A 13,623-nucleotide genomic window follows, 5' to 3' on the forward strand; every position below is an offset into this window, starting at 1 on the left:
TCTGATCTCTGTGTTTATACAAGAGAGTTTAATTATCATTAAGTCCACACCCCGTTGTGACCTGTATTTCTGTATTGTGATATTATTACATTTAAAAAATGTGACATTATTAAAATAAAGCTACAGTCTAAAAAGTACCCCGTCCTTAATTATAAAATGAATTTACTCCCCTGATTGAGCACCCCCCTGGCTGCATCAATGGTTGGCAACTATTACACCTTTAATTATTCGTCATAAATTTCCTCGGCCCGCGTTTATAACCTAAAAACCTGTGCGGTTTGTTTTATTAATCGTACAGTAGGAAAACTTGCAGAACGCAATAGTTCAATCCTGCAATCTGTATCGTTTTGATACAGACAAAAAAGTTGCAAGTTAACTTGCGGCAACCGAGCGTTGCAAATTAATTAGCCAGCTTGACGCAAATTAGCTATGCGTCTTGCAAGTTGGTTAATGTGCCGCAAGATAGTTATGTTGCGTCGCAAGTTACCCGGTGCATTGTGGGATATTCATTTCTAAATGTATGGAGATGTCCCATTGCAGGTTAGCTATGTAAGTTGCCGCAAGTTAGCCATGCTTCGTTGTAGGTTAGCTATATTGCTGCAACTTAATTTATTCAAAAACGGCGCCCCATAAACCTTTAAAAGCATGGAGACCCGTTGTTTATTTTTAAATTCCGAAACCGGCCGCTCACAAAGTTACCATTATCGAGTCACATTATTGCGAAATAGTCTTTTTTGTTGCAAAGAAAATAACAAAGTCAAAATAAAACTGTTACAATTTCTGCAAAAACTCTTTTTAAGCAGTACAAAACTTCTAATTATCACTTAAATCACATTTAAACTATTCTATTAAACCTTTTCCTTGCCTTTGCACCAAAAATAATAGGCTATAATTTCACCAGTCAAAACACCATATAGATTATTTCCAATATCATTTAAAAACCCAAGCAATTTGCAATATTTATGAATCTTCAGTAAACCACTTTCATATCAATTACCAGCAGCTGATCAACAATATAGGACAGTGGTCTTCAACCCTTCAACCTTTTTTATATAGGCGACCCCAGTTTAAGGGAAAATGAAATCAGAATTTACATGCGACCCCATTTTTTTAACACTGAGAAAAATGTTTTAAGTAATGCTGAACCGAAAGAACAATTACACAAACTGTACATAATTACAAACAAATATGGCGATACAAAATTATTACGAAAAAATGGCTATACCAAAGTATTACGAAAAAAGTTTTTAAGGCGTTTCATTTAAGACATAAACCCAATTTTCGCAACACAAACTTGTCAAATTGTTCAACATTTAATTTGCACTTTTAGTAAGATGGTTGCGCCTGTACACTGTCCACAAGTTTTTAAAGCCACGGCTTGACTTTGCACAAGCTTAACCGCATGTCATGCTCCACTTCCAATCGATTACGATGTTTCGTTTTTAATACATTCATTGCACTAAATCCTGCTTCACACAGCCACGTGGTTGAAAACGGTTTTAGAAAAATTTGGCATAGTTGGGTACGTTGCATAAATAACTATTCACTCGTTCTGGTGTCACCTTAAATAATACAAACTTATAGTGTTGGGTCATAATACACGTTGTCGAAACCCATTGTTATGCGATAAAGGCATTTTCTGTTTTTCCACTACCACGATTTAATTGCAACAGGAGGTAGCAAGCTCTACCACAAAACAAGAGCAAAAGTTGCGATCTAAAAGAACATAATATTAGTTTCATTTTCGGTAATCAATTTTAAAATGCAATAAATTAAATTCGGCAACTTATTGCGACCCCAGAAAAAGTTTAGGCGACCCTTGGGGTCGCGACCCATAGGTTGACGACAACTGATATAGGATATTCTTATCATTTACTGGCCCGATGCTTTTACATTAGTATGGGATACAGTTTTGTTGTCACTACTATGTCTTCTATAGGATGTTCATTCATAAGAGTAGTGAAACATTTTCTGTCAAACAATTTAGCAGCGACAAGGTGTATGGTGGAAGACTACAGTCAGGTGTTTTAAAATTCTTTTAGCTTCTACAATAGTTTTATCTGCATTTGAGGCATTTTGTTAACTTTACAGCAGCCACAATTTTTTTCGTTGGCACCATTCAGAACTGTTTGTATATTTCTTGTTGTGACTTATTCCTGATGACTGACATATTTGAATAACAGGTGTTGAATAGCCTTTTTTCCTTACAGTTTTTTTTTATTTAATGATAAAACTGAGGCTTACTTACAGTCACCGAATCCGAATCTTAAATCCCGATTCGCCTGGCGTGCAGCTTTCAAGTGCGCATGCACACTGCCAGACACCGTACCTTTCATAAGCGCCGAGTTGTACAAAAAATGCAAGTTAGGAAAGTAAATTTAAACTGGACTTATTGTAACGCCACTAAAGCGATGAGCGACAAGAATCGCTATTACAGAGACAACCATTTACTACAAAACATTTGGATATTGTTCGCAATAATGGTCATTGAAAATCGTGATGCACCGAAGTTTCGGTTGGCCGAAACATTTCGGCCGAATCCGTTGTTTTCCAATGTTTCGGTTTCGGCCCGAACTTTTTTGAAAATTCGGCCGAAACCGAACTTTTTTGTTGCATGGAATCGAAGCCTTAAATTTCATTTTCGCCCATACGAAACATCATAAATTAACTATTTGTTATATTTATAAATTACGAGCCACGTTGTCTGCAAAATATTACAAGTTTAGCAAAGCTTACGCATTGTGAAAGTTATTTTGGTTTGTCATAATTGAGGTCACTCGTATCAACAACAAAAGTTTCAGTTTAAAACATCCATAAGAATGGGGATTTTAGGTTCGGCCTGATTCGGCCGAAATAATTCGGCCTCAAGGCCGAATATTCGGTTTCGGCCCGAACCTTTTTAGGCGGGTTCGGTGCATCACTAATTGAAAATACCGAACAAGCGGTTTGTCCACCAGGTTGCATAATGCTAAACAAAATACTAGTTGTTTTTTCAATGACTTGCATTTTTGCTGACCTTTCGCCCACCAGAACGGTAAGGCTTCTTCAGAGCAATGAATGATATACTGCAGTGGTCTTCAACCTTTTTTAAAAGCGACCCCAATTTTAAAGAAAATTAAATCAGACTTTACATGCGACCCCATTTCTTTCCTATAGGGATAAAATTGTTTCAAGTAATGCCGAAACTGAAGCTAGCCCGCGTAATTTTTAAGTAGACTTTAAATATTAGCATCCAGTGCGCATTATTACGCTCAAATGTTAGAACCCAGAAGTTTTTTAAATCTAATTCGGGTTAAAGCTCACCAGTTTGCAGAAATCAGTAAATGTACGCAATTTTAGCTGTACCCGCTATATTATTTTGGAAACAATATGTCATTCATGGGGCTCTATCGCGTAACAATGGGTAGAACAACTGGTGTTTTATATAGATTATTGAATCACAATGATTAGATTGTGACACGAGCTACCAAGCTGTACTGCAAAACATGAGCAAAGGTTGCGAACTAGAACAAAAACGTATATTTTTTTGGTTATAATTTTAAACGCCAATAAATTGAATTTATAGCGACCCCAGAAAAAGTTTAGACCAGTGGTTCTCAACCTTTTAAGTTTGCGGACCGGCAAACTTTTGAAATAAATTTTGCGGACCGGTGGACTTTCAAAATCAACCCAAAATGAAATCACGACAAAAATATACAATTCAAAAAAGTATGAAAAATTCAATTTAATGAGAAGTTGCTGCTGTCTGTTTGATATCATACGTATTAGACGCGGGTCTATTGAAGTTTCTGCAAGGCGAAGTAGAGCCTTGACTTCCACACGATTTCTATGCCTCCAACACCTGTCATTTTGCAATTAAGATATAAAATTGTAAAATATTTGGCGGACCGGCAGGAAAGTTGACGCGGACCGGCGGTTGAGAACCACTGGTTTAGACGACCCCACTTGGGGTCGCGACCCACAGGTTGAAGACCACTGATCTACTGCGAGCACACAAGCGAAAATGCAAGGCATCTTGTAAATCGTAAATGATCCCTGTACGGTGTTGTGGTATTGTGGCACCATTTGGTTTAGGTAGCAACTGTCCAATTGTTTTAAGAGGTTTCTTTGCCACTTTTACCCCAGCGTCGTTTAAGATTCGTTTTAGGCGCTCAGATACACCCTGTAAGTGCCTTTTACTTGATGTGTTCCATAGTGAGATTTGCGAGAATTGCTGAAATAGGTAAGCCCATTGGTGTGCCAAATATTTGTTTGTATATTGTTTGTTTTTTCAAGTAAAATTTGTTGCGTTAAGTCAAATCTGTAATGCTGTTTCTATGCGTGAAAGATCTAGCCCGGTGCGTTCGTGTAGTGTTGTGTCGTGTTTGAGTTTGTCCATAGTGATCGAGATGGCCAAATCGCAGTGGGTTCGGATGTAAACAAACTGACAACATCAAAAGAAACTTGACATTCGCCTAGTGTAATATTGAAATCCGAAATGGTTTCTAAAAAGTCCAAGGAGTTTTTGATTGTATAATTGAAACGACCAACAGTAGGAAATTATGGCAGTCAGAAATTTTGCTAAATTATAAGTAGGCGAGTGCACTAACGACTGACTTTGCACGTCGGCTAAATTTTGCATGTTGTGTAAAATAAGCAGCTACTTGGTCTGCATGTTGTATGAAATAAATATGCTGAAAAGTTATGCCCCACCAAAACCTCAGGAAATATTACAAAGTTCAAACATGATTTGGCATTATAGGCCTATAGTTAAATTAGGTTGCTATACACTTTGAACAAAAATAGCTAGGAGGTGCTGCAGCACCTATGCACGCGTCGCCTCCGTGTTAGATGCTTGATACGCGAGGTATGCTGGTGAAACAATTTTAAGTTTAACTTTAACGAGAGTTTGTGATTTTTGTATCCTGAAAGCAAAGAAGTCACGGGAAAAAATATGTTTTACTGTAAATGCGTAATAAAGCTTTTTTTGACACATTTTGTGCCCTAAAAAACGTCTGCTAAACTACGCACAATATGACGTCAGTTTGGTTTCAAAAGAGTTTTATTTGAAAGTGTCTAAGAACTTAAATATGATAACCCTGTAAACTTAAATATGATAACCCTGTCAACACTACTTTTACATCGCGTTTTTAAGCTCATCCTGGCAGAAAATTTTGCAAGAAAGGGCAAATTCGGACACATAATTTCACATAAATAAATAATGTAGACTTTATAGGCCAGGCTTTATAGGCAACAAAAACCTGAATCCACCGATCCACTATCTACGAAAAAAATCCCCATGTACAATCTCGCTTTTTTCTTTTCACACAATGTCAAACACGCTTTTTTAGACATCCACTTTCTGTCGTTGACTTGGAGAATGATACCTCTTTTTATTCACCAGTTTTTTTAATAAATGTTAAAAAAGAATTTGAGTTGTCACGCAGGGTTGAAACTTTTAGGGAATTTACCGGGTGAGTTATTCCCGGGAATGAAAAGTATTTTTGTATCTTGCTTTCACGTGCAAACGCATGGTGGTAAAAGCTGTTAAATGCCTCCAGACTTAAAGTCTGCAATTGCATAATGAAAAGAGCTGCCAATTGCCTCCAGATTTAAAGTTTGTATCAATCCAAAATAGATATAGTTTTATACAGTGGTGGGATCCAATTTTTTGTCAGTCGGTTCTATATTACAAATACAAAAGTAATATTTTTCAGCCGGTTTAGTTACAAAAAGTCCATTGACACTTGACAGTAACCAGTAATGCTAACAGATTCGCTGATCTCATAAAATTTTGTGAGACAGTTCTACAGAACCAGTGCGAACCAGCTGAATCCCAGTCCCACCACTGGTTTTATATGAGAAAGGTTTTATCATAACCACAGCTTTGTCTACTCTATTACAGTATATTTCTACAGAACCAGTGCGAACCAGCTGAATCCCAGTCCCACCACTGGTTTTATATGAGAAAGGTTTTATCATAACCACAGCTTTGTCTACTCTATTACAGTATATTTAAGCAAAAATAAATAATGAAAATTGGAATTGTTGGTTTTGGACACTTGGGAGAGTGCCTGTACAACTTTATACTCAAGGAAGGAGAAAAACATGGTTTAGAAATTGAGTTTGTTTGGAATAGGTCTCCTGAAAAGCTGAGTTTGGTCGAGTCTGACAAAATTCTTACTTCACTAGAAGATATTTCTTGCTGTTCCCCTGATTTAATTGTGGAAGTGGCACATCCAAATATATCAAAACAATATGGGGCAACATTTTTGTCTATTGCAGATTATTTTATTGGTTCACCTACAGCATTAGCTGATGAAGCAGTTAAGACTGAACTTGAAAAATCAGCTAAGCAATACAAGCATGGTGTATACATACCAAGTGGAGCATTTTGGGGAGCACAAGATATACAGAAAATGGCAATTCTGGGAACTCTTGCAACCCTAAAAGTCACAATGAAAAAGCATCCTTCAGCTTTTCGTGTACTGGAACCTTTGGAGTCTTTAAACAAGTCTGTAAAAGATCAACCAGTTGTTCTTTTTGAAGGTTCTGTAGGTGATCTGTGTCCACTAGCACCCAACAACGTTAACACTATGGCAGTAGCTGCTATTGCAGCACACAACTTGGGATTTAATAAAGTTAAAGGTTGCCTCATATCTGATCCATCATTAGGTGGTTGGCACATTGTTGAAATTGAGGCCAGAGGAAAGGTCACTGACTCCGGTGAGTGTTTCTCAGTGATTACCACAAGAAAAAATCCAAGTAGTCCTGGGTTTGTGACAGGCAAGGCAACATTTCGCTCATTTTGTGCAAGTCTGCTTCGTGCCAGGGGTCAAGGTGTTGGAATTCACATGTGCTAAATGCCAAGTAAAATATCGACAAAAAAATGTTTTGCACTCTGTTGGCATATTTAAGTGTGTTTAGCTCTATGCAAATGTTTTGGGTGTTGGTGCGAATTAATTTAGGTATATGCTGGTTTTTACTGTGATTGTTGCCTTTAGTTTACATCACTTATCGTGTGATATGTACTATTGCATTATAAGAAAATCCCAAAGTACGAAAGTCTGTGTTGGGATTGCAATGTTGCAATCAGAGGTTCAAGTGTTTTAGATAAAGTCGGTGTGCAAGCTGAAGTCAGACTTCTCACAATCCAAGAGTGTATTTTTCTCCTTAATTTCTCATGCCGGCCCATTAATTGACCCCAAGGCATACTTGTAAATAACAAAAGAAAACATAACAACATCTTTTAGTACATGTGAAAACAGTTGTCATAATTGTTTGTTTGTTTGTTTTTTACTTTCTGAACTTAAAATGAAAAACTTAAGGAGACGAATTCAGATTCTATGATTAGTGGCATTCAAAATTGCAAATATTGCAGGGGATTGAGCTGTTGGGTTTTTCAGGTGAAAGACGCATGCGGTCCAACGTATTTTTTGTGTGTGTATTTAACCGTAGAATTAAAACACAAGTTTACGGGATTTAGGGAAATTGTGCAATTTCGCTGTTTTTTCGTTGCGGCAGCACTGTGCATACTTCGTTTTTACCGGTAAATCAAGTTCCATGGAAACCTTTTGCGTAAAGTCGCAGGTTGACACAAACCAAAAGTTAAATCCAAACAAAAGCAGGCCATACGCAACTCAGTTTGAAACATCAGGCGCGGGCCACGTGAAATGTCGTCGCGGCCAACACAGCTTCATTGAAAAATTCAAAAGTTTTGACAACAGCCTAGTATTACTAACAAAACCTATCAATACGGTGAGATGAACGGCAGAAAACTTTAAGTTACAAATCGTCCCCTTCTTTTTTGCTTTCCATAATGTTCCAGTCTTGTGCCGCTATTTCTAGTTAGGTGTTTCAGTACAAATTGTGTTACTGTAGCGAAATTTTATTTGCTTGTTGGTTTTTGTCATCGTCACTTATTGTTTTCATTCTTTTTCGTTGTGGCACCCTCGCTGCTTCCCCTTAGGGGTGATTGGTTTGCAAGGCGTTGATTGCGCCGGAATGTGCCTTCTTGTTCCACATGCCTTAAATAGGGCGTCGCTAGTCGATTAAATGGCTTTTTCTCTGGGCGCCGTGAAACGTGGTGGTGGTGTTGGTTTTAGTGTTGGTATTGGTGGTGGGTTGCCACATGCCCGGTGTAACGTAGGCCTACGTCGTTTTTACATTGTTTTAAATATAAGTCCGCGCCCATAAGCTAAACCAGTGTGCGGGAGTAATTGGCTTTAGTGGTGAACCGTTATTGCAGGGTTCTGGACCGGTTGCGAATTAAGTAAGCAGGCTTGGTGCATAAGATCGATTTATCAGGCCTGCCGAAATACTTCGGTAACATTACTCCTCCCATTTCAACAAATACAACTGAGCGAAAGATGTTTTCCTGAAAAAAAAGCATCAATCGGTTTAGAATTACAAAACATTCTACTAACTTCTGTTTCTATAAGTTTGTGCTTATTTGAACTTAGAGAATTTAAACTCTTTTTACATCATTCTATTTAGTTAAACTGATGAATTGTTTATTACTTCGATTAAACCTTAAACCAAAGGCAAATCTAACATAGTTCCTGGTTGAACTGAATACTCAAAATCAACTCTGCACCAAGGACCAATACCTACGTTGAAATCTATTTGCTTTTACCCAGGGCTGGCCTAACTATTACGCATGTAAGCATGCGCTTAGGGAAGTGGTTCTCCAATCATATACGGACCGCGTACCACCTGACAACTTTCTCTATCGCTGCGCACCATCTATCCTAAAACCTGTTTGAATGGATAGACCAAGAAATAGGCCCATTTCTCGCCCTGACAATCATAATTAGTAATTTCAAAAGACTGTACAAAACACAAGTTTTGCCCCAACCAGGGCTGATCAATTGGGTCAGCTAATTTGCAATTTTAGATCGGACTTAAATTATGTATCAAAGAAATCTACTCGCGTACCACCTAAAAAGTTCCGGCGTACGACAGTTTGAGAATCACTGGCTTAGAGTATCAACGAAAGATAGGCACCACCAAAACTGTTCATTACTAAATTCTTAGTCATGTGTCAGCGTTTAAATTTATCATCAAGCCGGAGCTTACCCAGTTTACATTTCGTCACATTTCATCAGTGAAAATTGCATCAATAAAACAACATTCGCTGCTGTAGCCGCATCCACCTATTCTCCTATTACGAGTGTCATTGTTAGAGATGTGCATGGGCGATTTGGCAAATCACGTTGACCTCAATCTTGAAACCGGGTAAAATTGATGGTTGATGACGATTCCGCCTCATTTAAATAGAAAACAGAAAGCAGTTTGATTTGTGCGCCTAGGTTGGGTTTTCAAAATAGATTAGTATAAGTAATATAATAGTAAAATTTCTCCCGTGTCGAACTTGGGGCGCAAGCCATGGGTTGCCTAACCTTGTGGTCGATCGATGATGAACGCGCTGCATCAGCCGTGCACCCTTTTACACAACTTGACGGTATTTTCACAGAACTTAATGATATCGCAAGACAGCTATTAAGATTACCAACATCCTTCGTGGTCCCGCTACTCGTTGTTTCGAAATCAGCTAGGTTGGAATCTGTGTGTACGCCAAAGACAAGGTGTTTAATTGTATCAACACATAGCGTGCACAATAATGCCAAAAAAAAACTTTTTGTGCGTGTTGTTGTTGTTTTCTGTTGGGAGTTTTAGAAACTACAAATGACGTAACACAAAAAAGTTTTTGCAAAAATACGTTGTGTTCAGCTAGCCTACGTGGGCTCAAGCAAACGGCTTACGGGAATTTAGCAAGCGTTTACTTAGTCCTATTTTGTCAATCCTTTTGCTCACGTGGTTGCGACACCGTTGTGTAAAAATCTTATCGATATTATTAGCATACCGAGCCTCTTTCGTTTATGGCTTGAAAGCCATTCATTATAAACCAAAGTCGGTGGAAAACTTGTAAACTTATTAAAACAAAATTTAACAGCCCGCAGAAGAAGTGATAGAGATAATTTGTAACATTTCTTTTTTAAGTAAAATAACTTGGACACGAAAACTTTCGCTTCAAAAAGCCTGTGAACTTTAGGTAATTAAATCCATTAGAGTTGTCTTAACTAAAATTTATTTTATTGTGTGTCTGTCAACTGTTATGGTTTTTGCAATAATTTAAAGAAACGTTGGAATTTTTGTTGCTTCGATTTCGAAACACATGCTCAAATATTGACTGCAAAGTTAGTTTTTTTAACGCACAACATGCCGCTGTAAAAATTTAGTACCTTTCTAAACATACGTTAGACATTAACGGATGTTGGTATGTTAGTTTGTTTAAACGTCACCACAAGTATTATTGTTGTAATTGTAGCTGACAATATATAACCCCTCCCCCCACACACCTCCATTAATCGCCTCGGATAAAGGGCGTAAGTTCATGTGGGAAAAGCGATCCATTATATCAGACGTGTGTTCTGCGGTAACCCTAGTATTTACTCAAGGGGGTATGCATAGACGAGCCAGCTAAATGAATGAATGACATTGACTTCCACCTGCTGGTAGATGGTTGTGATGCGTGCAACACGTCACGTAGCTCAGATGGGAAAAGAGCAGGCATCTCGCACAAAATAAAATGTTGGGAAAGACAATGGAGACATTCAAGCGTTACGTGGGTATAATGTTGTAACTTAGTAAATATTGACCAGGAACGAAAGAAAGGAGGTTGTACACGCGATGTGGTTAATGGAGGTCGAGGTCCGGTTTATGTTGTTGGTATTGGAGTCTCCGAAATCCCAACAACAGAAATAAAAAGGGTTGTGAAACGCCTGTACCACCGTTTTGGCTGTATTCTGTATTAATTTTGTCTTTGCTAACTTCGAAAAAACTATACGTTAATGTAGTTTAATCGCGTAATCTCAAGATGTTGTTTTTACGAGAATAATCTGTTTTTTACACTTATACTTTTAGCATTTGGTGTTGTGTGATTGGCATCAAAAGCTACAGATGTGGTCGTATTTGCTCAGAGCGAAGTTAATGAAAGTGCACTGTCACTGTGCTATATACGTGATTACTGTAAAACGCCATGCCCTGATCAATTGTCCCGCTTAAGCAAACAAGCGTTCTCACGCGAACCTCCCGGCACACATCGAACCTTGATCCCAAAGCCTTCTTACACTCACTCTCTTATAAACATGTTTTTCGCTTATTACCGTTATATCGCAGTAGACACATCAGAGTGATCAGTGGTGTTTCGTAATCACAAGTAAAAAGTGACAGATGTATGTTTCTTGTACACATAGTGAGGTATTTTAACAGTATTAGATACAGCTTAAACGTCTATTGTTGAGAATTGGCTATCGCCGCTGAACTATAGATAATGCTACAAGAGCAATTTTTACCAGCGGGAAGCGACGTGTTTCTTTCCAAAGAAGAGTGGATAATATCAATGTGGATTAAAGCAAATTGTGTTTCAAAAAAGGGTGTGTTGGTAAGTCTAAACAGCAATAAAGGTTTTTTAAATGTTTGCATCTATATTAAATTCAATTTTGCCCGTAAATGTGAAGTGTATGTGGCTGTTGCTTTAAAGATACTTTTTTGGTCGTTACTAATGTGTTAAAAAAATCATGTATGCAATAACACTTTTTTGTAAAACAAAAACCAATTAAAACGGTTATCACAGATTTCAAATTCAACCAAAAAATCCTAAATTGCAAATAAAAATTAAATAGTTACAGACTTAAATTAAAAACAATTCAAAGTCCATGTTTTTCCGCCTAAACGTTGATTTCGGTTATTGAAAAGATTGCGTTGCGGGGACACAACAAACTTGTTTGTGCAACTAAATCAACAATGAGCGGATACAATGTCAAGCGCAAAACGTTTAACTTCTGTTCATCTGACATGTTTAAAAATGAAAATGATGTTGTTAGATGTTTTTTTATTGTTTGTGGCACATGTTGGTAAAATATAATGGAGGTATTTCAAAACCCACAAAAAAAATAAAAAAGTAATAATAATCTGTATGATCAAACAAACTCATTGCAATTTGTAACTAATCGGCTTTAACGGCAACATTCAACTGAAAAAATCTCAATTGGTCACTAAAATTTTATCATATCATAAAGTTTTCCTAAGCAAGACTTTTAGGGTGCTGTTCGTGTTTGTTAAAATAACTAAAACACATTTTTCTTTGGTAAGTTTAAATTTAAGAATACGACAACTTAATTTTGGTTTGAGCTGTAGTGTCATTAACATATTTTAGGGGACGGGCCGAGCCATTACCAGTAAAGAACGTATTATTTTTTTGGACCAATTTCGAGTCACATACGAGCAACGAGTAAGGGCGCTGGTGATTTCTCTAGCGCCCTCAGGCGGGTTTTTTTTTGTTTTAAAGTTACCACAAGTGCACACTACAAAGTAAGTTTAAAACGTCACACCGCATGAGGTCGCAATGCAGCAAGCATGGACGAATAAAAGCCGGTAAGACCTGGCTTTGTTTCAGGTGTGTAGCCACCTTTCATAAATCTCCCTGCGACATAATATCTAAAAATTTACGTTGGCAAATTTGAAATTAGTCCGGTAACTTTTATTGTGAGTGCCTATCTCTCATTTATTTTCTGCTTGGACATCTGTCGCTAAACATTATTGCTTTTTAAAACCTTCACCATTTTAGCGACGTAAAAACTAAAACTTCAATTCCAAAGGCGTTGCACCTTGAATCATTTAATCTGCAGTATGTTGTGTACTTGATTACTGAATGCAAAACATTCCAACCAAGAAGATAAAATGTTTCAATGCTCCCGAGATCAAAACCAACAAGTTTCATTTAGCATCCGATGTTGCTCTTTTGTTGCTAAGCTCGGACCTGCGAAATGGAGAAATCTAAGAGAGGAAATGCTTTCCAATAATATATCAAAACTTATGCTAAATACGAACGCAATTTAGCGCATGAGTTGTGTTTGCATAGCCAATGGCAAAGTTTTATTACCTGGCGTTTTGTCTAGCCAATGTTGGCAAAGCAGTCAAACTCACACTTGAAATGCGCCTGTTAATAATTACCAACCTTTTGCGCGTGCTTTTGTGTTGTAAGTCAGTCGCCTTTTCTCATGAGCATCGATAATCTGGCTGGCTAATCATTTCCTAGGCTGAGTGGAATAGTACAGTACGCCCGTAACCGTTTGTGTAGACTTCCGATATCTGTTGTTTGCACATAACATTTTGCACTTTACACGCGTAGTTGCAAACTGGGTTTGTGTTGATTGTGTTTAATTCCAAATGTTTTTAAACCACACAATTCGCGTTTTACTTGTTTCCTGATACTTATAGTCATTCAAATGCGCGTTTAAAATACGTTTGTAACAATAAAAAAGTTTTTCTTCTCAATAAAATAACTTAGTGTGCTAATTACGGCTAAATGATTTTTAACGGTGCGATATTGCCTTGTTCTAAAAAATGCAGCTTTAAATTACAATTTTGAAACTTCACTGTCTGGTTTAATGTGTGATTTTTCGATAAAGGAACCAGGGTGCTTTAGAACCTAAAAAGATTGGGCGATATAGTGTTAATGGTACGTGGATCCGCTATTGTGTGCACGATTGATTCGGGGATTGATTAGTTAACATCTTTGTGATATTGGGTGACCCGTGGCGATGCTTTATCCGTTAAGCGCGATACAATCATGATTGC

General features: G+C 37.6%; 1 protein-coding gene across 1 annotated transcript; it reads left to right on the top strand.

Moving 5' to 3' along the window:
- The first annotated feature begins 5,466 nt into the window (after positions 1–5,466).
- LOC145209024 (aspartate dehydrogenase domain-containing protein-like) lies at positions 5,467–8,169 on the top strand. Its single transcript, XM_080079275.1, has one exon. The coding sequence runs from the start codon at positions 6,012–6,014 to the stop codon at positions 6,840–6,842; it is 831 nt and encodes a 276-aa protein (XP_079935401.1). The 5' UTR covers positions 5,467–6,011; the 3' UTR covers positions 6,843–8,169.
- Positions 8,170–13,623: the final 5,454 nt, after the last annotated feature.

The sequence above is a fragment of the Phallusia mammillata genome, chromosome 1, assembly GCF_965637545.1.
Source record: "Phallusia mammillata chromosome 1, kaPhaMamm4.hap1.1, whole genome shotgun sequence".
NCBI classification, from domain to species: Eukaryota; Metazoa; Chordata; class Ascidiacea; order Phlebobranchia; family Ascidiidae; genus Phallusia; species Phallusia mammillata.

Excerpts from the sequence above, each read along its gene's own strand:
- LOC145209024 (XM_080079275.1), top strand. The coding sequence starts at position 6,012 with ATGAAAATTGGAATTGTTGGTTTTGGACACTTGGGAGAGTGCCTGTAC.